This window comes from Eleginops maclovinus, chromosome 20 (assembly GCF_036324505.1).
Source record: "Eleginops maclovinus isolate JMC-PN-2008 ecotype Puerto Natales chromosome 20, JC_Emac_rtc_rv5, whole genome shotgun sequence".
Lineage (NCBI taxonomy): Eukaryota > Metazoa > Chordata > Actinopteri > Perciformes > Eleginopidae > Eleginops > Eleginops maclovinus.
Genome location: NC_086368.1, coordinates 6,586,377 through 6,612,015, shown reverse-complemented (window position 1 = coordinate 6,612,015; position 25,639 = coordinate 6,586,377). Strand labels below are relative to the sequence as shown.

Genomic DNA, 25,639 nt, shown 5'->3' with positions numbered 1-25,639 from the left:
TTATTGGGTCTGCTGCCCTCTCTGTCTCTCATGCTCGTGGAAGACACTGTCTTCCTCACTGGGTCTGCTGCCCTCTCTCTCTCATGCTCCTGGAAGACACTGTCTTCATCACTGGGTGTACTGCCCTCTCTCTCTCATGCACCTGTGAGACATTGCTTTCATCATTGGGTCTGCTGCCCTCTCTGTCTCTCATGCTCCTGGAAGACACTGTCTTCCTCACTGGGTCTGCTGCCCTCTCTCTCTCATGCTCGTGGAAGACACTGTCTTCATCACTGGGTGTACTGCCCTCTCTCTCTCATGCACCTGTCAGACATTGCTTTCATCATTGGGTCTGCTGCCCTCTCTGTCTCTCATGCTCGTGGAAGACACTGTCTTCATCACTGGGTGTACTGCCCTCTCTCTCTCATGCACCTGTCAGACATTGCTTTCATCATTGGGTCTGCTGCCCTCTCTGTCTCTCATGCTCGTGGAAGACACTGTCTTCATCACTGGGTGTGCGGCATCCACATGTCTTCTCAAAGAAGGGTTATTTGCCATTGCTATGTTTGTTTGTGTTGCACTGAATGGAATGAGGAAGCAAATAATGAAAAATGCAGTTATTTCTTGCTCCTCAAATTCACTCGTGCTACCATTTGCCTAAGAATGACAGGAAGTGATTTTCCACCGGTCTCCTTCCTTTCCACCCACAGCAAAATTGGCTTTGATGGTTATAGCATTCCACCTGAGCAAAATTGGCTTTGATGGTTAAAGCATTCCACCTGAGCAAAATTGGCTTTGATGGTCAGCATTCCATGTGATGTGGAAATTGCATTTAAAACCAAATGAACTTAATGTAACCATGGTGACCTGTTACTATGGTAACAATAAGTGCATTTGCTACAAACAAAATGTCTTTCTTGTTTCTTCTTCATAACTTCACCAGTTGAATGGTTTAAACGATAAAGTAGAAAGTTAGAAATAAAACACATTAATGTTTGACAGATGAATTAACACACTGAAGTAAGGCAAATTCAGTGCACTAAGATGATTCCACATTAACGATCATTCTTTTTTAAAAAACATTTTCTGAGTGTAAAAATATATTAAACAGGAGAGTGATATGTTAATTGGTATGTTTTTATACATGCATGCTCTACTCTTTATTAAATAACACAACTTTGATTTGAAACTTGTATATTTGTTCTTTTCATACCAGAAGGTGATAAGAGTGGAATTTGTGTGTAATTTCCACTGTGTGTGTGTGTGTGTGTGTGTGTGTGTGTGTGTGTGTGTGTGTGTGTGTGTATGTACATTTTTATGTTGGCTATTGAAGTTAACTTCATTGATTAGCATTATAATTATTTCAAAATAATGTATTTATTCATATTGTGTCAGCCTTAATATGAACGATGAATATCCTCTTTTTATGTTTTACATAAACCTACATATTCTTCATATTTGTCTTATCACTAATATTGTTAATATTTTTCTTGCATTTTTACATATTATTCTTTTGTCATTAAAAAAATAGTTATAAAAAAGCCACGGACAATAACTGTTTTCATAGGAATGAATATTAATTAAAACTAATAAAATTAACACAAATTAAAAATTAGAGATGACATGAGATGTGATCAGTAGTTTATATTATTTTCTTTAAAAAAGACTTCATTACAAGAGTTGACTTCATTCATTCAGACGCAACGTCTTTACATGTTCAGTGTCCTAAACTGTTCATCACTACAGAAAAACTGAAAAACAACTGAAAAAAGAACTGCATCTGTTCAGGGGTCAGATCTGAGGCGGGGCAGTTTGACAAGTCAAATGAAGAACTTGGTGACAAAAACATGGCCGCCTGTATTGATGATGAGCTTCAGAAACATTGAACTGTAGAGGTTTAACCAGTTGTTTTAACAATACGCGTCTATCAATATGTCCTTCTTGAATGTTCAAATGTAGTTTTTAAGGATGACACTAGGGTTGTAAATGTATTATGGTATTCGAGTTGACCAATTTATCAAAATTGTGTACATTTGCTTTTATCCAGTATTGAAAATAAATTACTTTTAGGTGTGAGAGTTACACAGAAGGTACACACATACAAAATATGTTAATTTAAAATAATATAAGGGCATTATTAAGCTTTAAGCTGATGTCACTTTTCATTTCTTAGTTTTAATTGAACATGCTAAAATTTAGCAGAATAGGGTGCTTCAGTTTTAGAATTAGGAACTAATTAACTTTATTCATACACTAACTTTACAGTGGAGGAAACAGTTTTTGATCCCCTGCCAATTTAGTTAGTTTAACGGTTAAACTATCTAAATTGGCAGGGGATCAAATACTTATCTTTGTAAGTGGTGAAACTTGAAAACTTACAAAGAAAATGAACCCACATTTTTATGGTAGGTTTATTTTAACAGTGAGAGAAAGTATCAAAAATAAATCCAGAAATGTACATTAAAAAATATATATAAATTGATTTGCGTTTAATTGGGGGAAATAAGTTTTTGATCCCCTTGCAACCAACAAGAATTCTGGCTCCCAAGGACCGGTTAAATAAGTTCTCTCGCTTTAAGAAAGTACTTCTGATGTCAACTTGTTACCACCTGGATAAAAGACAACTGTCCACAGTCAATAAATCAGATTACAACCTCTCCACATCTGGAGAGGTTAATGATCTGAATGCAGCTTGGACCACAGTCACCAAGAAAACTATTGGTAACACACTGACCATAATGCATTAAAATCCTGCAGCGTTCCTGCTCAAGAAGGCACATGTACAGGCTGTCTGAAGTCTGCCAGTGATCCTCTGAATGATTCAGAGAAGTCTTATGAGAAGGTGCTGTGGTCAGATGAGACCAAAATCAAGATCTTTGGCATCAACTCGACATGTTGAGTTTGGAGGAAGAGAAATGCTGCCTATGACCCCAAGAACACCATCCCCAGCATCAAGCATGGAGGTGGAAACATGATGCTTTGGGGGGTTTCTCTGCTAAGGGGACAGGGCGGTTCACTGCATCGAGGGGATGGTGGAGGGGGCCATGTATCGTAAAATATTGGCTGATAACCTTTTTCCCCTATGTCATGTTTTGCAAGGGGACCAAATACTTATTTCCCCCAATTAAAAGCAGATTATTTATTTTTTTAATGTTTATGTACATTTCTGGATTTTGTTTTTGATATTCTGTCTCTCACCGTTAAAATAAACCTACCATATAAATTACAGACTGTTCAGTTCTTTGTAAGTAGGTAAACTAACTAAATTGGCATGGGATCAAATACTTATTTCCTCCACTGTACATGAACAGAACGCAGCAAAAAGGGCTTTACATTTCATTTAACATAAAAGAGGTAGGATTTGTTTGTTTTTTAAAATCAGGTTTATAATTCAGGTCCTATTCTTTAAAAGGGTCAGTGTAAAAAATGTAAAAAACTCATTTGAATGAGATGCCATAATGTTTGACTATATTATACTTTCAAAATCTTACGCCGTTACAACCCTAGGTGAAAAGAATATGAGTGGGGCTCATTTATTCCCTTCATTTGAGTAAGAGAAACCGCTGCCTTGAAACTTTATATTTTATTTTCATTAACATTGGATAATGTCCCTCTGTGTCTGCTGGATGTGCAATTTACTGCTGTGGACGAGGGCATTCGGAAAACTTATTTTGGTCACAAAGTGAAATCAGTTAATGTGTATCCATTTTAAGAATATACTCACTGCTCGACCTTGCAGCCAGACAGCTTCTTCCAAAGAGTAACAAACAAAAATAGATTGTTTGTGTTATTATGTAACGTAGGTGTTTTATAGGGTTAATTCTAAAACAACACAAACAAACTAAACTATTGAAGCAACAGTTGACCAGCAACTCCCATGTTCTGCAATGTAAAATATGGAGTCTGGTTGCAGCTTCATTTCCCTGACAGAAAATTAAAGAGCCTTTTTTTTTTACCTCTGTTCTGTTGCTTCTGTTTGTTTTTCCAAACTGCCACTGCCATTTACTTTATGTATTACACTGACTATGGCTAGGTACCTCATAACCCGGTTTAAAAACAAACTATCCCTTTTACTGTAATAATGGATGAACTACAACTTATACTGCATTTTCAGTGTCAGTGATAATTCCAGTCGCTGCAACAGCAGAGAAACATTTAGTAGGATCCTTCAGTGCCTGTTCACCCAGGAAATGTTAATGCATAGTGAAGGTAAAACAGCAATGTTCATATCGCACTCCAACCCGCTCCCCCCCACCCCGAATACACTTCACAGTAATCCCTCCACCTTTTGATGGACAATCACAAAAATATCATCCCCGTAGCTCTAACACATCAAACGCAAAGCAAATCTTTCCTGTGGCTCGATTATCGTCGATAGCGACGTGAATATGAGCAGAGTTGTTTGGCGTCATAATCTAATTATTTCAGTAACCTTTCGATCTGTTTACTGCAATTTAACAATAAGTAAGTACATTTTATTTTGGGTTCGTACCACTATAATAACTAGACAACTGATCCCACGGTCAAGTGAAACTTTGCTCTGCAATTGGTGTTAATTTCCCGCCCTCTATGTCAGTGTTCACGCAAGACCTTTACTAGGCCACATTCAGGACATTAGCGTCTCCGATCATGCGTACGCTATTGTTTCTTATTGATGGACGGTGCAGCCAAGCAGGGCTAAATAGTCCAAATGAAATAAACTTTTTGATGTCTTTTGTCTCCTTCTTCTTTCCTCAACCCCTCTGTCCATCTTTCTCTCTCTCGGGTGTCAGCCGAGTTCGTATAAAAAAGAAAGGCGCTGGTCTTTTCTCTTCCACCCTCCGCTACATGATGATCCGCGGCTCTGGGACCGACTCGTTGATGGATTTGTGAGGCAGCACGTTTGCACCATTCAGGTAAAGCTCGTCGTTGACGATCACATCCTCCCCCAGCACAGTCACGTTCTCCATACGGACCTGATGACACAGATTTACCGAGAGGTCATCATCACCTCTAATAACATCAGGATCAGGTTTATTGCCAAGTATGTTTACAGATACAAGGAATGTGTTTTTGTGCATAGTGCTGCAAACATAAACACAGTAGGCTATAGGGGGAACAATTGTAAGTGAAGGATTACAAATAGAAAGAAAAAAAAAATAGTGAGAGATATTTACATCAAATATGTAGATATCCATAATGAGAAAAGATATAGAGAAAAAAAACTGTTTTCTGTTACTTTACTTACCATTACCAGGCATTTTGAGATATATAATAAAAATCATGGTTTAGTAACCGTTACTGCCGTAAGAAATCAATAAACTTCATGGTTTGTACAATACTAAAAGGAAATTACAGAAAACAAACAGTGTTTTATGAGGACATATTATTTTCCTTTTCAGGTTCATATTAGTATTTAGGGTCTCTCCTGAGACATGTCTCCATGCTTTAAAGTTCAAAAAGCTATATATATTTTTCTCATACTGCCTGTACTGCAGCACCTCTTCTCACCCTCTGTCTGAAACCAGAGCCCAGTCTGCTCTGATTGTTGAGATTGGTCAACCACTTAGAGATGTCCCACACCTTAGCCAAACACGTACAATGTGTTGGAGTGAGAGCCAATAATACATATATTGTTTCATTGTGATGTCTCTATGTTACAGTAATAAACAAAGGAGTCCAATGGAGATGTTTGAGGAAGGGGGGAGGGGGTGTGAGGGAGAGAAAATCCCTCTGGAAGGAACTTTGGGATTTTAGCCTTTGCAGTGAATTTACATGCACAAAAACCTCTCTACTGTACTCACCCACTGGCCCACAGAGGAGCTCCACCCAACGATGCAGCTCTCCAGCCAGGAGTGCGATCGAACTCGCGCTCCCTTCATCACCGTGCAGCGCTTTATCCTCACACCGTCCTCCACCACCACCCCTGCACCGATGGTGACGTTCGGTCCGATAGTGCAGTTCTCCCCAATCTGCGCTGTGGGGTCCTGAATTCAAAGATTGTAGGTCTTAAAAGTCATGAGCACAATAGCTACCGCCTAGTGTTGGCAATGTGAAACATACAACATGCTTAATGCTTATGTTGTAGAACAAGGCGTTATAATCTCTTCAGCTTGGTAACCACAGACCACATTTCAGGTATCTTACCAAAAACAAGTTAAAGTTAAATTAGAATTTATTTTCGATCTCTAGGACTCATTCCTGCACCACTCAGGTATGTGTTTATTTGAAATCATGTGGCAGCTGAACTCACCACGAGAACGTTGCCAAGGAAACCGGGCCCTGTGCGGAGCCTCTCAGGAGCATGTTGCCGTACTGACTGAAGGTACATACACATCCCTGTGAGGAAGTCTTTAGGCTGACCAATGTCCATCCAGAAACCTACAGACAGACAGACAGACAGACAGACAGACAGACAGACAGACAGACAGACAGACAGACAGACAGACAGACAGACAGACAGACAGACAGACAGACAGACAGACAGACAGACAGACAGACAGACAGACGGGCAGACAGGGAGAGTAGTTAGTAACCATTGCAACAAGGGGATGTTTCTATGGTTACATGAATAGCAAACAGTGACAGTTTTTTGGTTAGGGCTGGGAAATAGAAATAAAATATCCCAATGTTCTTTGACAAAATATCAAGATATTGATATTGCGCAATATTGTACGGTTGACTTTTGGTGCTTTCCAGAAAAAAATGACACAATAAAATTGGTGACAAATAATAATCAATAATAATTAAACAATAAAAATGTAGGCCGTCGTATAGCTCAGTGGGTAGAGCAGGTGGCTATATACTGGGGTTTGATCCCCATGCGGTGGACCCAGGTTCGAATGCGCTGAGTCCCTTTGCCGCGCGTCTTCCCTTCTGTTTCCCTGTTTCTGAACTGCACTATATTAAAAAGGCACTGGTTGCCCAAAAAATTCTTTAAATGTTTTTTGTTTTTTTAAATGTATTTTCTACTTTACTCTAATGCAGCCTTTAAAACCAGGGAAAGAAATTCTATGCAAAGATATTACAATATCCAAAAACATCTATAGTCAAATCACAATAGCAATATATTGCCCAGCCCTACATCTATATAGCGCCCACTACACGATGCCAAGCGGATTATCATCTGATCTAATCTAATGCTCCTTCACAGTTTACAGTGTAGTATTTTGCCCATGAAGACTGTTGGAGAATTGAACCGCTGGTTGTCCAGTTAGTGGACGACCCAGTCTATTTCCTGCACAACAGATGCACTTTGAACAGGATGAAGACCTTTAATCATCTCACGTCTGGATCATAAGTTATCAGGAGAACAGACGTACGAGCAGCTGAAATGCATCAGAGAAACAATGATTTGTGACTTAAAACTGCTTTATTCAGTGTTTAACTATTTTAACCACCAGCTCCATTTATTTGGAAAGGAGGAGACCTGGGGATAATTCAATATAGTTCAATACATTCGACAGGGAACTTCTGTCATTCTTTCACAGCTGAAAAAGCGGGGAGCTGCTCAGTGTTTTTTCCACAGATTCATGACACACACACACACACACACACACACATTGTGAGAAGGATAAGATATGGAGAAGAAAGATAGAGATACACCGATTCCAGATTCCTTCTACAGATTCTGATCAATTACATATATCTAAACACTACAGGATCCAAGATTTAATAACAATCCCCAAACAGTGCTGATCCCGGCATTGTGTTCCTGATGTTTGGTGAGAATCGGTGCTCCTCTACAAGTGTTTCCTCTCCACACACTACGTGGGTTCGGGTGTGAAGAAAAGCCCAAACACTTACGTCTGGTAGAGCAGTGAGCTGTGAGACCGGAGCAAGCACACAGGTCAACCTCCCACAATACCATGTTTACATAGTTTCTTAAATAAATAACAATGATATGAATAAAAGAAAAGACAAAGATAATGGGAAATATGACTTTTTACCTTCTTGCCAATGTTAATTAAGAAGATACATCAATTTCATGTCTGATTTACTGCACTTATTATTTCTCAGTGATGTGTCATTTTTATTTGATCATTTTTCATTCATATTTTTGATTAAAATTTGGATTTTTTTTCAAGTGTTTAAAAATCGTTGTAATATTTCTGTATGTGCTCTTAGTGGTATGCACTGTTATAAAACAAAGATCCTATTATGTGTAAACCTACTTGCTAATTAATATTAATCTGGCTCCGTTTCTGATGACAATAAAACAAAAATAACGATCCTCTATCAAGCAACAACTGTCTGGTTTCTCTGTTTTATATGATCCTGATGTGAATAATTGCCGTTCTCAAATTTAAATGACAAATCAAGACTTTAAAGATGTCCCGTTTCAGTTTTTTGTAAAAGTGTTACCTGAAAGAAAAATAAACTGATAATGAAAATGTTTGTTAGATGTAGCCATGATCAAAAGAAGTATTAACGATAATATTGTATGTAAGATTTGTGCTGCAGTAGTTACCTTGTAGCTCCATCGTGTACAGCTGCCCCTCCTCTGCCATGACAGGAAATATCTCTTTCTCTATAGATGTTGGTCTTAGCTGCACACACACACACACACACACACACACACACACACACACACACACACACACACACACACACACACACACACACACACACACACACACACACACACACACACACACACACACACACACACACACACACACACACACACACACACACACACACACACTCTAAATGCCAGATCAACATATCAATACTCAGAAATGTGTATGGTTGTGTCTGAAAGAGTTACCTGGATCCTGCTGAGCATGCTGGGATTAAAGATGTAGATGCCGGCGTTGATCTTGTTTGAGACAAAGACCTGTGGTTTCTCCACAAAGCGATGTATCCTGCCGCTGTCCGCCTCAAACACCACCACACCGTATTTGGAGGGCTCCTCCACTCGTGTTACCTACCCACACACACAAAGAGCACAAAACTGTATTCTTAAACGAACATCACAAAATAAAACATTTTCACTATTACATTTAAACTGAAGATCAATCCTCATTCCAATAAAATTAATTTAAGAACATACAAATGTAAATCGAAATAAATGTTTTCGCAATCAAAATTAAAATCAAGCCTCATTCTATTCAAATCGCCTGTGTATTCCACTAGATGTCAGTAATACATTAAAACAAATAGTAATTCAACTCGATGCTTAAGTTCCTCTGTTTTGAATTTAAGAAGTCAACATTTATTTTTGCAGTTGCCACTTCCGAATATCATTCATCAGTCCAATTTACATTTTGTTTTGTAAAGATCAAAAATCGCCTGATTAACACAACAATAATACCCTTTAATTTCCCATGAACTCTTTGATTGTAAGTCTGGATAAAATACCCTCCATTGTGTTTGTCTCCATCACTCTGAATCGTATCTGGGCGTTGACATATCTAAATGTTTTGTACTGAAGTTTGACCACATCTCTTTCCCTGTCAACTTTCATCTGAAAACAGCTAAACTCTGACTGATCCACCTGCAGTGGTCGTCTCCCTGCATCTGGACGTAAACATTTTGAACATTGGTAACTCACCACGATGGTTCCCTCTTTGCCGTGGTTGCAGTGGAACTGCAGCAGGTCTTTGAACGGAAAGTCACAGATGACGTCTGAGTTCAGGACGAAGAACGGCTCGTTGTCGACGTTCAGAAGCTCTCGAGCCAAAGCCAGGGGGCCGGCTGCACACAGACACACACGTGTTCATTTATCATTATATTGAAGTTTTAGCTGCAATGGATGTTTGAGCTACAGACGTGGACATAATTGTTGGTACCCTTCCATTAAAGATAGAAAAACCCACAATGGTCACTGACATAACTTCAAACTGACAAAAGTAACAATAAATAAAAATGTATTGAAAAATAACGAATGAAAATCAGACATTGCTTTTGAATTGTGGTTCAACAGAATTATTTAAAAAACAAAATGATGAAACTGGCCTGGACAAAAATGTTTTGTTGCGCAACCTTTTGAGTCAATCACTACAATCAAGCGATTTTTGTAACTCTCGATGAGACTTCTGCAGCTGTCGACAGGTATTTTGACCCACTCCTCGTTAACAAACTGCTCCAGCTGTCTCAGGTTTGAAGGGTGCCATCTCCAGACTGCATGTGTCAGCGCATTCCACAGATGTTCAATAGGGTTTAGATCAGGGCTCATAGAAGGCCACTTCAGAATAGACCTGCGACTCAGATCAAGCTTTCTGACACTGGGCAGCACATTTCTCTCCATAATGCCTTGATAGTCTTCAGATTTCATGATGCCCTGCACAGATTCAACACACCCTGTGCCATGCAGCAAAGCAGCCCCAGAACAGAACCGAGCCTCCTCCGTGTTTCACAGAAGGTATAGTGTTCTTTTCTTTGTATGCTTGATTTTTGCATCCGTAAACATAGAGCTGATGTGACTTGCCAAAAAGTTCCAGTTTTGTCTCATCTGTCCAAAGCACATTCTCCATGAAGCTGTGTGGCTTGTCAACAAGTTGTGTGACAAATTCCAGTCTCTCTTTTTTATGATTTGCTTTCAACAGTGGTGTCCTCCTCGGTCGTCCTCCATTAAGTCCACTTTGGGTCAAACAGCGGCGGATGGTGCGATCTGACACTGACGTACCTTGACCTTGGGAGTTCACCTCTAATCTCTTTGGAGGTTGATCGGGGTTCTTTGGTTACCATTCGTAATCTCCGTCTCTTCAATTTGTCATCAATTTTCTTCTTGCGGTCACGTCCAGGGAGGTTGGCTACAGTCCCATGGACCTTCTGAATGAACATCAAGCTGCTTGGAAATGGTCTTATAGCCTTTACCTTTCACATGCTTGTCTATAATTGTCTTTCTAATATCCTGAGACAACTCTCTCCTTATCTTTCTGTGCTCCATGTTGAGTGTGATACACACCATGATACTAAACAGCACAGGGACTACTTTTCACCCTTTAAATAGGCAGACTGACTGATTACAAGTCTGAAGACACCTGTGATGCTAATTACAGGACACACCTTAGTTTAACATGACCCTGGGGTCAAATTATTTTCAGTCTTTTCTAAGTGTACCAACATTTTTGTCCAGGCCAGTTTCATCATTTTGTTTTTTAAATGATTCTGTTGAACCACAATTCAAAAGCAATGTCTGATTTTCATTCGTTATTTTTCAATACATTTTTATTTATTGTTACTTTTGTCAGTTTCACGTTATGTCAGTGACCATTGTGGGTTTTTCTTTCTTTAATGGAAGGGTACCAACAATTATGTCCACATCTGTATACTGTATTGCTTTATATTATTTAATAGCTTAACATTTATTTTCTTGCTGTATCTGTGTATAATAAATGTTTTATTATTTAGTGATATTACTTAAGTTAGTTCAAGTAGTTTTTATGCTTTTATTTTGAAGGCATTTTTGGGAACCTGGTGCAATTGTATATATTGGAGACAGGAGGTAGTGGGAGCCAGAGCACCAGTAGGCGTATGTTTTTTTACCGGGGTGATTCAAGCAGGATGAATCAAGGAAAGCCCTAGGAAAGGCTTCAGGAAAGGAATAACAAACTGGTTCATTGCGCTTTTGTTTGGTGAATATTTGAACGAGAATATAAGTGGAACAAAACGACTCTTGCCTGCAGTTCATTTTCTGTTTTACTGATCTATGATTTTGGCCACTACAATGGATATTACATTACATAAACTGGAAACCTATAGTCTGAAAGCAGCTAAAAAAACGTAATGCCAAGCCCTCCCATTGGACACTTGGATAAAAACACAACAGAAATATTCTTCAGGTTGAAGAAGTTAACCATATTAAAGGCTGCACAATTAATTTAAAGATGTTATTGATATTGCAATAGTGAAATATCCAAATCAAGTGCAATATTTGTTTTAAAAGGCAAAATATGTGTAGAAATACAATTTTGAGGGGAGATATAGCAGCCTAGTGTCTTTCAGATCGCACACTTCAAAAAAAAATCTTTGTATGATGCAGACTGGCACTGTTTAAAATCACTGCTTTTAAAATGCACTTTGGTGTTTGCATCAACGGTTTCCTGTCTGCAGTGAAGAGAAACTCACCTGTGCCCAGAGGCTCCTTCTCATGAGACAGAGAGATATGAATCCCAAGCTGAAGAGAAAACACAAAAACATTCAGGGTTCTGCAGATGGAGAACAATGATCATTTCTGTATTAAACAGAAATACAACATGTTCATAAACAATTCAGCTGCCAGTGTGTCAAAAGTCACCAGATTACCAAGAGGAAAATAAGGTGATGGCGAGATGAGTCCTCAGTATAAAAGGAAAAAAAACATTTGAATGTATCCTTTAATTCTAATTCAGAGACAGAAACGTAAAAGTTACGTACTCTCTCCTCCTGGACTCTCATCTCTCTCTCCAGCAGCTCAGACATGTAGCTCACCGCCAGAATCACATGGTCCACCCCCGCCTACACACACACACACACACACACACTGGAGTCAAGCCAATATGCAACCAACCCAATAACGTAAGCTTTTTTTCAAAACAATTATAAAAGTTATTTACTTAGTTTAATTAGGGCTGGGTTATAATTCAACTGATGTATGGAGGCAAAAAAATAACAAGTTCGGAGCCTTTCCGAACTTGTTAATGTTATATTCTATTCCTACTATAATCATCCCCATACACCGCTCCTCTTCCCTTTCCCCCTCCCCCTCCTCCTCTTCCTCACCTTCACCAGCGCCTCCACCTGGTGCAGTAGGATGGGTTTGTTGCAGAAGTCAACCAGAGGTTTGGGGACACTGAGGGTGAGCGGTCTCAGCCGCGTTCCATAACCTCCGACCAGGATCAAAGCCTTCATGCTTTTGCCGTTAGCAACAGCTACCAAAGTGACCACAGCTCATCAATGCTCAGCAACCAGCCTGAGAAGGAGAGGAGGTCCCGGTTAAGGTATCCATCGATAAAAAAAAGAAAGCACCAATAATATAAAACTTAGGGTCAAAATCAGGGTATTCATTATCAACATTTAAATGTCAGTATCAGTTTTATTGGTAAATATTGACGGCTGTTTATCTATTCATTTTTTTGTGTGTGCTTTACAAAAAGAGCATGGACAATGAGCCTTTTCTTGGATTATGAAATCCAGTTTGATTTTGATGAACGGCTTTAAACTTTTTCATTGATCAACATTTTTCACCAAAATTGATTGAACAACTTTGAGGATTTCGAAAATACATTCAGAACAGCGGCCATGTCTGTTACACAACCTTCTGTGGCTCAAATGCAGTAGGGATACATTGACAGGCAATAACTGGGGCAAGGTGGGGTTACATTGACTCACTGTGATAACAAAACTTTAGTACGGGTCACCCACCAGTGTAAACTCCCAGATGCATTGTTTTCCACTGGATTCCCCTAATGGCTTTATCCGTCTGTGCTTTTAGCAAGGCTCAACATACAAAAAGCTCTTTATGGTTATGGAGTGTGGTCATTCTTTACTTATTTATTCAGAGTTTTACTCTGATCTGTAACCCATCAGTAAGTTAATGCAAAGACGAGTTCAAAGTCAGTTCATTTTTTTCAAAGAGGAGATAGTGACCATAACGCTTTCCATGCTTGGCACAGATTTGCACATTCTGAAACTTGTTCAGCCAGAGTACCCTTAACATGCATACAATCATGTATATAATATAAAGCACTAACCACTTTAGGCTGGTGGGGGGAGGTTAGCGTGTTTGACAGGAATGAATGACTCATTTAAAAGTCCCATTACATAAAGAACCGTGTCCTCCTAAGGAACTGTCACCACAGATAAAGAGTTCATTCCTCATTCAAGGGAGTCTGGCTGTAGTCTTATGTTAGTGTCTTAAACGGTTGTGTGGTGTTCATATTTTTGTTACTCAGCCAGTGCTCGCGGGTCTGGTGAACCCGCTGCATTTTGGGGTTTGTAATTCAACACAATCAAACTATTTTATGTTAAAAGACTCACCAGATGTTTACTTCATGACAATTACAAGCAATATAAACAGCATATATTGTTAATATTTGCCCATTACCTTTGTTAGAACACATTCATGAATTAAAGTGCAACTCGGTTTCTGTTGGTTTTTTCATAAAATATAATAAAAAAAGACAATATATTATAATCAAGATATAAGTGGAATAATGCAACCCATTTACAACTGAAGCAAGGTTTTACATGACAATTGATTTTTGATTTATTTGAAATTCATCTGAAATTCAACCCATTCACATCAGTTTACACAGCACACGCTGACCACAGCAACCAGCCAGTCTAGACAATACATCCGTCCCATTGAACACATTGCCTTTTCATACCAGGCTATATAACACATGAGGGGCAGAGTTTGTACTGTGTGTGGGTTACATATGTACATTGCCCTTGATGCATGTATTTGTGTTTTTCTGTCCATCTTGGGTCCACACACTTTGCGTGTCAGACATGTACTGCAACAACATTACACACTTACTTCAGGCTCTGCAGATGGTGGTTGTGTATGTGGGTTGTAAGTAGTTTTGGAAATAGGTGATGCTAAATATCATCCTCTTCTTCAAAGTCGGACTCAACATTTTTATTACTATGATCCTCAAATTATGTAACCTCTTCATCTACATCATAGTTCACTAACAGGCGGACCGCGGTCCGGGTCCGGACCCTGATGCCGACCTATACGGACCCGGACAAGAAACAAACACAAGAGGAAGCAGTCTCAGAGCCCAATATGACCAGTCCACCAGGATCCTGACCCATTATTCACTGCCCAACAACGTGCTAATGAATATTCCCTCAGAGTGGCTTGGATTTTGAGTCAAAACAAAAACCATTTACTGATGGAAGGGTTATCAAGGAGTGCATGAGTGCAGTAGCTGAAACCCTTGCTTGAGGGAAAACAAAAAGAAGAGCTGTGTGAAAAAATAAAGCAAACACCTATGTCGGCATCATCAGTCACAAAGAAAAGTGAGATATTAACTCAGGATGTGCTGCCCAGGTGGATGAAGCCCTTCATAAGGCACCAAAGCAGGGTGTTGGAGCGCGGTCCATCAGAAGGGAAGTAGCAGCTTTCTTGGTAGAGATGAGAAGTCAGAAGGCAACACAGTTTTCTCTCTTTTTAGAAGAACAATATTGATAATGTGGCCTTTTTGGTTGATATCACTTCATATCTGAATGAACTGAATTTGAAGCTATAGGGCAAGGACAATTTCATTTGTGAATTGATGACAGCTGTCTGCTCCTTTCAGAGGAAACTTGAGGTGTTCAAGGAAGTCCTGCAGGGAGACTGTGCACACTTCCCAGCAGTGCAGGTACAGGTTCAGGGACAGAGACATGTGTCTTCTTTTGTTGACTTTTGTTGATAAGCTGATTGTAAACTTCAGAAAACGTTTTGACAGCTTCAGCTTTGGACCGCAGCTCACCATGTTCATTAAGAACCCATTTCTTACCACAGATGTCAGGGAGTTCTCAAAGGCACTCACACAGCACTTCAAGTGTGCAAATGCCGGGCCTCTCCAGATGCAACTGATTGATCTCCAAGCAGACATGGCCTGAAAGAGCAATTTGGAAGAACTGACTCTGCCACTTTCTGGCTCAAAATATTCTCTGAGACAGCTTTTCCAGGTCTGAGGAAAGCAGCTTTCTCCACAATGAACATAACTAAAACTAAATATCGTTCCAGGCTAACCAATGAGCACCTTCACATGTGTATGAGAATGGCCCTGACACCATTTCAGCCCTGATTTAAAATCCTGGCTGGACAGGCTAGAGCTCAGTCCTCTCACTGAACAAAAGACAGTCAGTGAGGCAGTGGAATATAAGAGGGACAGAAAAACCTTAAAACTGTTCAATTGTTATGATGTGTTCGGACTGATATGTTCTATAATTGGCTGAAACTGTCAAGATGTGAAACGGTTAACACAGAGAAAGGTCAACTCAAGCTGCTGCTCTTTATTTAATCTTTCTCAAATTAAGCACTTTTAAGATGCACACATTTTCAAAAGCTATTTTATTTAATTTCTCTGTTTTATTTTAAATGCAGCCTGAGTGGAACATTAAAAATATCTACAGTAGGTTACTGTTTAGTTCAAGTGACAATAAACGTTGTTTTTGAATTGTACTTGTTTGTTTGATGAGACAGTCATTTGTTGATTACATGCAGACATTGATACAGCTACTTGGTCACAGCTAATGTATGAATGAGTGTGATATACATTAGCTTGAGGACATTTTCTCTAACAGGACCTCGTTGAATTGTTGTTGAATACCCCTGCTCTACATAATCATCACAATCTTCTATTTCTTCCAAAATCAATTGCAAGGCCCTCAAAGCATTGAATCTTTTGGGCATCTTGATCAATTGTGATAAGGAACCACACTGGCAAAGCTATATTTATTGTGTCCTGTCCTCCAATTTGAGACTGGGATAGAATATGAAAAAATAAACATTGGTTCCCGCAAGTAAAATGTGCGGGAATGTAAGAGCAGACAGGCGTTGCTGCTTGAGTTTTGGTCATTGAAAATGTGTTCTGGTATATGGGTCATTCCAGAATTGGAGGACATTTTGACATCAAAACCTTTTTAAAACAAATCCTTTATTTCTATTATTTATTTATTTTTATGTATTTTATAAAATCAGGTAGTAAATCATCACAAAAAATGATTTGGCCAGCTCAGGCATCAATGGTACACTTTCTAATACATATTTTATTTGTTGCAACAGCGCTCAATGGGGGCTTGAACTTTAATAAAAAATCAATAGCAATCAACTTTAAATAAACAAAAAAATGAATTCATAATCTGGGAACATTTTGCTAAATTATAAATAAAATGTAATTTTTCTAAAAATAATAAATGATACTACTATTGCGCAAAAAATGTTAAAGGTGGGACATGAAAATGAGCCAAGGCCATTGAGTCTGAGTTTGAAAAAATAATTAATAGTTTCATTTTTTTGATTGACAAAAAATGAAACCGGGTCCAACAGACCCGAACACCATACAAGGGTTAATCAATCAAACAGCAACATACAGGTGTTCAAAACAACTATTATTTTTACCAGCAGCTAAATTATCCCTTTTAGCCACACAGGGACACAGTGACTTCCCTACTGTGATATTGCGATAACTTCTGAATGGACGCTGGTATTCTTAGAGATAAGATAAATACAAACTAGGCTCTTGTTTTCTGACAAAAATGAACTCACAGTGATTGTAGCTAAGCCATGCTAGCTCACCAAAGCTAACGAATGACTTGATTTAAAGCTTTTAAAACGACAATCTGACTGTTAACATGATAAGTTAATGAAGTGCTCCTGTCCTCAGTCTGTGGGAAATTGAAAAAGAGAAGGAAAACTTACTTACTGCGATGTTGATCACCAAAACCGTCCAGCAGATTTGAGACTCTGGGAATGACACGTAAGATCGTTCAAATCCGAATTCCTTGTTTAGTTTCCGGCCAAGGAGCTCAGCGTCAGTTCCGACAACGTGTTCAATCAAACATCCGGTGCAAGGTTTCAAAATAAAACATTTTGCAGTACGTAGTTGAATGATTCTTAAGCGGCTCTCTTGACATTTTCTTTTATAAACTCACTCTACAACCTGTCAGTCTGAACAGTATTACTTGTTTATATACTTCATAGATCAGGCAGTCACATTGAAATTGAAATCGCACTACAAAATGAGATTTTAGTACTATGAAAAAATCAAATAAAAACAAAATACAATGCATATTTACGAATGTCACACTGTAAAGCAATCCACACGTTTCAATTGACCTATAAATACCAGTGTGTATATTTGTATTTCAATAATACTCTACCTTGAACCTGCAGTGAGATAAGTGTTTATTCTTTTATTTTACCGGCCAAATCAACCGGTGTCCGGTTTTGCTGGAAGACTCTGGGGAGCTTTACAACACATGACGCCCTGCCTCTCGCCTCTGTCACTGACATGGGGTGACACAATCAGTTGATCATTAACTGAAAATAAAGGCCACTTTTTATATTACAAGACAAAACAGAACAGATATTTAAATACTTTTAAATTTGTGTTTCTTGATGTTGTGACGTCAAGACTGTCTCAACTGTATTGTAACCATTATTTACACTTTCAGTTGTACCCCCACATGACACAATGGTATGTGCTAAACACTAATCCCCGCCTCTTTACTACTTCTGACCAATGAGAGAAAAACAGCGTGGCGATGGACGGTGGCGCCAAAGCACTGAGTTTGACAGTTGACAGCCGTAAATATATCGGTCCATAGTCCAATTTAACCTCAACTTTTAAATGACTTCAACGTATAGCTTTACTTGGTCAAAATGCTTTACTTAATTTGTCATATTCCTTACTAAAAAAGTCCCAGAAACATTTACACCCACGATATTGAAAATATCAGAATTAAAAGCAGAGTCAATAATCCGACCAATGCTTTGAGACTTTATTTCAAATAACTTACTGATCAACTTGTCTGGCCAAAATAAAAATAAATGTGAAAGTAATAATAAATAACTTTATTAAAATGTTAATATGTGTATTTCTTTTAAGAACCATTAAGAGTCCATGTGAACTAAGATGTGTCACAGTCATTTTAGAGTGACTAAAACCCAGCAGCAATCACATTACTTCTATTTCTAATATGAACTCATATTAACAAGAATTATTAACCAAATATGAACCAGCAGTTGGTGTTCTGTCAAGTGTTACAGCCAAATAGCAATTACATTTAAGAAAAATAACAAGCAATGTGCAGCATTTCAGCTCAAGCACTGAATTAAGAAAATCCAAAGTCTGGATGTAATTGTGGGAGAAGCCTGGTTCTCTAGTGTCTTTGGTGAAGGAGGTCAGGGGTTCCAGCGCAGGTCACAGATCAGGGCGATGTGGTCAGAGGGGTGAGCTACGCTGGGCAGAGCCTCGTAGGTGGTGACCTCCTGGTGGCTGGGCAGAGGAATCACCTGATCCACCTGCACAAATGATGTAATTACATGTACTACCCTCCTTCGTTTGAAATGAAAGGGAATCTGTGACTTAAAAATATTTATTTTATTAAGTTAAACTTCTGTACAAAAATATTTCTCCTACCTCTACCACAATTTGCTTTCAAACTAATTGTAATGACACATTCTTTATAGGAATACTGTTTTTGCAACAATATAATATGTAATTTCACAGTTGTAGTGCTAGCATCTAAGCTTGTCAACTGGTTTCGACATCTTCTCTCAGTTGCATGTGTCATGTGGAGAGTAGGGCAGCATGTGCCCAAGTGAAGGTGTTTCTGACCCTTTAAGGCGAGACACGGCAGGCAAAAACATCGTTTTTCAAGCACTGGTCAATTTCGAGATTTTGTGCTATTTTGATTCCATAACATGTTTTCTATTTCTGTCTTTCAGTCTTTTGGAAGGAAAACGTACAAAATACACATTTTGGTCTTTATTTTACTATTGTTTGTCTATTTGCGTCTGTAGATTTCTCCTAAATTCACCAGAAGTTAGCATTTTAACGCAACATATAGTGCTGCGACCGCTGTCTGCACCATGTAATCCATGGTATTGTTGTAAAGCTCCGTCTTTCCTGCACAATGTCATCGGATCCAAATATGGTCATTTCCTTTGTATCAGCAGTCAATTTCTGACAACGTGATTCGTTCAGATGCGTCACGTGGTGTGCTATGTAGAGATGGCAAATCCGGATCTTTTTACGGACTCAAGGTCTTCTGAGTCAGTCATTGAAGAGATCCGGATCGTATGAGTCATTTGAGTCAGCATCACCAAGAGCGTAGAAATCCTACCAGTGAAACAGGAGGCCATAGTCTCCAACTTCAAGTAAATTCTTTTTTTTTTCCTGTCTTAATGCTTGTTTATTGTTTATTGCTTGTTTATTATTTGGCTTCTCACACTTGACTGGGTGAAATCATCAAATTATCTGTGCACAGTATGCATCTACATTATCATAAACAGAGCTGACACTCACTGAAAGCCATGACGAGTCCGACCGACGAGTTTGCTGTTTCGAGCTGTGTGGAATAGTCCACTCATTCAGTCCGCTCACCAAATCTGTGTCTGTGAAGTTCCGCTGACTCCCTCGTAGGCTACTGTTCTGGATCATTGATCTGGATCCACGGATCCCGCGAATCTGCGAGTCCACTATGTTTCCGGCTCTAAAGGAAGTTTCAGTGTGGATCTCTGGATCTGCAACTGTTACGGCTCTTGAGTCTGACGAGTCTGCAGGAAGTCCTTATCTATGATAAACTATGGACCTTCTGTTCTGGTAGTTACTTGCTAAAGGCTAGGCAGATGGACGGTGATATGTTGTAATGTGGTTTTACATGTTATAGGGAGCGTAGTGAATGACGCAATTTATAGTTTTAATTTGTATGTCACCAGGTGTAGGACTCAAAGGATTCGGATTAATGGAGAGGGGAGACTCGTGGCTCCCGGGTCATTATTAGGATCCGGGTTAATGATCCGGATGAATCAGGACTTGTCCATATTTAGTGCTATGACACTTCCTGGTTTAGCTTTCCGTGTGACATTTCAATCTCAAAATGGCAAAAGAACAGCGAAAAAACTTTCACAGAGAAGAAGACAACAATTGTCAATTGCACGAAGCAAAGTAAAACTAAAAACAAATGACCCCGAACATGAGATACCTTCACGGAGACAACAGGAGGGTTTAGATAGCGCCACGCAGCAGTGGCTGATAACTCATGTGGCGAGGTTGAATGAACTGCTCAGTGGGTTGATTCTGTTCAGGTCCTATGCTGTGTTAGTCAGTTTTCAGTTGTAATGTGTTTTATATGTTCTATATTGTTGCTTTCAAGGAGGATATTAGATATTGTGTCTGTAAAAAGCGTCCTCAATAAAAAAAAAAATCGAATTTGATAATACATTTTGACAAGGTCGTTTTCTCAAAATGAGCTTTTTCTCATATTGGGAGCAAGAAATTTCCACTTCAGTAGCACTTACATACACCAAACCTTCCAGTTTTATTCCTATCAATATTCTGAAAGTTTTCACAAAATGATGCGTTCATATATCATTCATAGCCTGAATTATATAACATTTTATAACTAAAACAATGGCGAAATTGGATATTTTATGGCTGTTGACAGTATTTTCTGATTTATGGAGGGACAAAAAGAGATATCCAAAATCCCTTCTGTAAAAACTTTAGATTCAAATATGACTACAAAATGAAACAAGGATTTTGAACCTGACTTTATCCAATGTTCAGAATTGTGTTCTCGAAATGTACTAAAATATGCACATATTTAATTAGATCGTCTAATTTGCATATTTAAACAAGCTTTTTCTGAAAACTTGTAATACAAAAAACAATGGTCTTAATGCAAGTAATTAATTGGAAAAGCTTCATACTGATATCTTTAAGTTAAAAAAATTACACTATTCACCTGTAGTGTCTCGTCTTAAATAGTTAGATTGTGTAGCGATACAATATCATAATATCTTAACTTGTGTTTTTGCCACACTAATCTGTCAGTGCTATTAGCATCAGTGGCACTAGTAGCATTTATAGAAATGAAGTGACAGTATTAGCAGTATGACTTCAGTACTAGTACCTGTATGCTGTCTGGCTGTATGAAGATGTAGTCCAGGCAGCCATGAAATCCTCCCACATAGTTGGTGTAAGCTGGCTGTCCACAGGCACTCAGCAGAGGGGGGAAGGCAGAGATCAGGTCCATGCTGCAGGACTCCTCTGGTCCCATGCTGATCCAGTCTGCGTGCTGCAGAGGAACAAGCGTCTTGCTGAGCAGCTGGAACACACCTGCAGACAGGAAGAGGAGAAAAACTATTATTTGTCAGCTTTTAAATACAATTTGAAGTCAATGATGTCTATGTTCTTCAGCTGAAGTAAATTCTGAGACCGGTGTTACTGTAGAGTTACTGTACCTGAGTCAGGATGTGAGTTGAAGTCACCACAAAAGATCAGAGGGGCTCCAGGTGAGACCTCGTTGATCACATGACTCAGGTGTTGCAGAGCCACGCCCATCTGGACCAAGCGGATGCTCCCTCCTTCAAAGAAATTACATTTGTTTTTAGAAATGTGTTCTTGCTCTTTTATATCAGGTGTTTTCATACAGAGGAATGACTTGTTTTACCTGTGGGGAGCCAGTACAGGTGAGTGTTTGCCACGCAGACCTTCCTGCCAGGTTTACTCACATCCTCAAGCACACTGACCTGAAAACAAAAAAATCACAACAACAATTTAGAAAGGCAGTTGTGTTCATTTGACAGCCTTTTTTTGATGATTTCGTCTATTATCTTTTGATGAATTCATTAGCCTATTCAATATTTGAATTAAAAAGAATACCCAACCCATTTTTCCTATGCCAATTAGAGTTAAATGACTACAAGCCCAAAACTCTACGACTGTGAATCGTCTATTCAATTATTCAGTTGGTACAGCTGGAGAGCACCCGTACCTGCAGGACGGTGGACCTGTGCAGGATGTTCGCCTTCAGAGTCGTGTTCGCAGAAAGCTTCTCCAGCAGCGCAGAGTGGATCGGGTCAGAGGATAACGCCTCGCTCAGCGCAATGTCATGACTGCTCAGCAGCTTGAACTTTGACCTAACAGACACAATACTGCAATTTTAATTAATTTCTTCACTTAAACTTGGTTTGAAAGGTTTAATACCATTGGAAAACATAATATGAAATAAACACTTAGAAAAGATAAGGGTCTGATTGCAGCATTAGTGGGGTAGTCCTGTGTTATGATCAGCCTATTGCTTCTTCAAGTGTAAAGACAGTATTGGATAATGTACTTGTGATCAAGCCCAAGCCGAATTTTATCATCTCACAATTATCCTCAGATTCCACACCAAAGTTAAGTAATGCAGAACATTAATACTTAAAGTTAAGTATTGGAAAAAAGAATTAGGCTTTTCAGACACTGAAAAAAAACAGAAGGCATTTTCTTCAGACTCAGGGTGCTTATGGACCTGACCTGCGGTAGAACGTGGCGAGTCCTTCATGCTGCCTCTCTTTGGTCCTAAAAACGCCATCCAGACCGAATGCATCGAGGGCTGGAGTCAGACTGTTCAAAAACACCCCTAAAGAGACCAGGGAACATGAAGAAAGTCATACACAGGGTTTCCAACCTTTTCCAAATTCAAATCCAAGCATTTTTCAAAATGTTCCTGAACTTTGGTAAATTACGTATTTATATGCATTACATATACAGTTTACTGAGTGCTGTACCCTTCTTCAAGTGCAGCTACATTTTTGTGGCAGTATTCTACAAAATGTTGAACATTTAAAAAGGTAAGCACAAGAATGTAAAATGTGACACCTGTTTGCGTAATCAAAAGTTTAAACAGTTTCAAGTACTTAATTCCAAACTGAAGCACTTCTCAAACCTTGAAAACATTCAAGTGTAACAGTTTGTAAGGATTTACAGCACCATAGCAACCATGCATAAAGAATACTCGTGTATCCACCAGAGGATATCACAGAAAAGATTGAGGTTAGCTTCTTGTAGCAACTATCCATTTCTCCAGTTATTACCTTTGTCCACCTCCTGCAGACAGATAATGTCAGCATTGTACCCGGCGAGCTCCTTCTTGATCAGGTTCTGTCTGTAGTCCAGCTGCAGGGCGTAGGGGGCGCAGTACGGGTAAAGAACCGTCTTGGACAGTTCTGTCTGGGCGTAGATGTCGGCGAGGATGTTGTACGACACCACCCTCACAGCCGGCCACTCTGCTTCTTTGAGAGTGTACGCGTGCCTGTTGTCGAACGTGCACACCCCCGGTCCGGCTTCTATGGCCGTAGAGACGAGATCCTTGGGCAGGCCACTACGTCCTCCATCTTTAGGTGTGCAGCGCAGTTTGAGCCTGTAGCCGATATCCTGAATGGAAGGAACGTGGACTCTCCCACATCCTACCTCTGTCCACTCGCTGTCTTGACCTTCAACTTCTCCAGCAGTTTCAGTGCTATGGCATAAAACAACAGAGAGAAAATATGATAGAAGGTGCAATATTTTCCATATCTTCTTTGACTGAATAAATAAAAAAAGGAAAGAAGCTATTTTATGCTTCACTTAAAGTCGATCATTGGGCATTGTAAGGAAATTACGTTTGATATTGAAAATGTAATCATGTTAGCTTACTTGTGTGTTTTAATCATTCTGAACACTGTACAATGTCACCTTAGACTTAATTATTGTAAGCCTTCAACTAAGGCATTGTTGCCCAACTTGATTACAACAAAAATATTCTGTCTATTTTGGCTTTTCAACAAAATCATGCAACATATTACCTGGAAGACGTTACTTTAAACACATTATGTATCTGCAAGTACTTTGAAAGTAACACATCCAATAAAGCTGATTCTTCCTACCTTGTATTTGGGGCATTTTCTCTATACCACGTGAACTCGCAGTCTTGCAGGTTCCCAAACTCTATCTCCAGGTTGGGACAGACGGGGAACTCTGCGAGCAGGGACACGGGGAGCTCTGCGTTGGTGAAAGTGGGAGTGTTCCTGCGAACTGAGTACTTCACGTCTCCCACCTGGAGCACTGATCCGTCCCGCCACGCCTCCGAGTTCATCAACGTGTCGGACACCTCCTCCCCGTTGTAGTAGAGCTTCACCGCGGTGAGCCCAGGGGCTTCGTCCGGCGTCTCTCCTTTCTTTTTCTTCGACTTCTTCCCCTTTCCTTGGCTCTTGTTGAGGCCATGAGAGATCCTGGCCAGGGCTTTTCCCAGCGGCTCATCCTGGTCCCGCAGCATGTGTTTGTGGCTGCCGTCCAGACTGAAGGAGATGGTGAGTTTGGGCTCCCCAGGGAGGCACCTCACCACGGTGGGTTTCATCCTTCCGAGGAAGTGGCAGGCTCTCGTCAGAGTCCTAGGGGAGGAGGCGAGCAGTAGGCAGCGGGGGAGAAGAGTGAGAGCAGCGGAAAAGCGATTGAACATGAAGTCTCGGCGGCAGGTAGAGGACAACAGGGAAAACTACACTGACCGTAAACTAAGTTATGTCAGCGACCGGCGACAGGTAGATGACAGCAGGGAAACTACTCTGACGTTTAACTACACTGGCACTAAACTGCACTAACTCTAATCAACATCAACATTAACATACACCAACACAACTACGCTGGTAACGTCCTCGACAGGTAGCGTGCTCCCTATTTATATGACGCCAACAACTGCCAGACAGATTGCCCACCCCTTAGTGCTAACCAACAAGCTAACCAGAAGAGAAAACCAGCGAGTTGTATCCACCTTCCAGCAGTCTGATTCAAAACTAGAGAGCATGCAGGATCCAGAGATATAAAATGCTGCTTAAAAGAAAATGTTATTCTTTTTAAATATTCACAAAAGCTGCTACATTATCTGTAATTTCTTTCCTTGATAAGTCATGCCGAGCGTCTTCTTCTTCTGTCAAATATGGCTGAATTATAACGCGTGCCACTGCCACCTACCAGACAGAATGGATATTACACCAGAGTTTTTGTGTTAACAATATCAATATTCTTTGATGTATATGGTTATTGGTTATGATTTGTATTATTGATAAATGAGTGCAGTACTCATCTATTCATAGATGGATAACCGAATACTGAGCCTACCTGGTACAAGGGCCCACATCTTCAGGACAAACAGCTACAAAGGGTTGCAATTGACAACAACAAAAAAAAAAACATAAAATTGCTCCTAAGAGACACTCAACCACGGA

The 25,639-nt window shown here is 39.6% G+C and overlaps 2 protein-coding genes across 4 annotated transcripts; both read right to left on the bottom strand.

Moving 5' to 3' along the window:
- Window positions 1–1,603: 1,603 nt before the first annotated feature.
- Window positions 1,604–17,446, bottom strand: gmppb (GDP-mannose pyrophosphorylase B). 2 transcript variants are annotated; one of them, XM_063911234.1, is made up of 10 exons: window positions 17,310–17,446; window positions 12,667–12,856; window positions 12,322–12,402; window positions 12,034–12,082; window positions 9,515–9,657; window positions 8,729–8,887; window positions 8,429–8,507; window positions 6,212–6,339; window positions 5,763–5,945; window positions 1,604–4,934 (listed from the first exon to the last, which is right to left on the bottom strand). In XM_063911234.1, the coding sequence occupies exons 2-10, from the start codon at window positions 12,793–12,795 to the stop codon at window positions 4,803–4,805; spliced, it is 1,083 nt and encodes a 360-aa protein (XP_063767304.1). In that variant the 5' UTR covers window positions 12,796–12,856; window positions 17,310–17,446; the 3' UTR covers window positions 1,604–4,802. The 2 variants fall into 2 exon arrangements, with proteins under 2 accessions (XP_063767304.1, XP_063767305.1); XM_063911235.1 differs by having other exon boundaries at window positions 17,306–17,391.
- Window positions 17,447–18,373: 927 nt separating this feature from the next.
- pde12 (phosphodiesterase 12) lies at window positions 18,374–25,357 on the bottom strand. 2 transcript variants are annotated; one of them, XM_063911913.1, is made up of 9 exons: window positions 25,186–25,355; window positions 24,305–24,808; window positions 23,474–23,898; window positions 22,914–23,019; window positions 22,390–22,534; window positions 22,066–22,144; window positions 21,857–21,979; window positions 21,526–21,731; window positions 18,374–18,910 (listed from the first exon to the last, which is right to left on the bottom strand). In XM_063911913.1, the coding sequence occupies exons 2-9, from the start codon at window positions 24,772–24,774 to the stop codon at window positions 18,791–18,793; spliced, it is 1,674 nt and encodes a 557-aa protein (XP_063767983.1). In that variant the 5' UTR covers window positions 24,775–24,808; window positions 25,186–25,355; the 3' UTR covers window positions 18,374–18,790. The 2 variants fall into 2 exon arrangements, with proteins under 2 accessions (XP_063767983.1, XP_063767982.1); XM_063911912.1 differs by having other exon boundaries at window positions 24,305–25,357.
- Window positions 25,358–25,639: the final 282 nt, after the last annotated feature.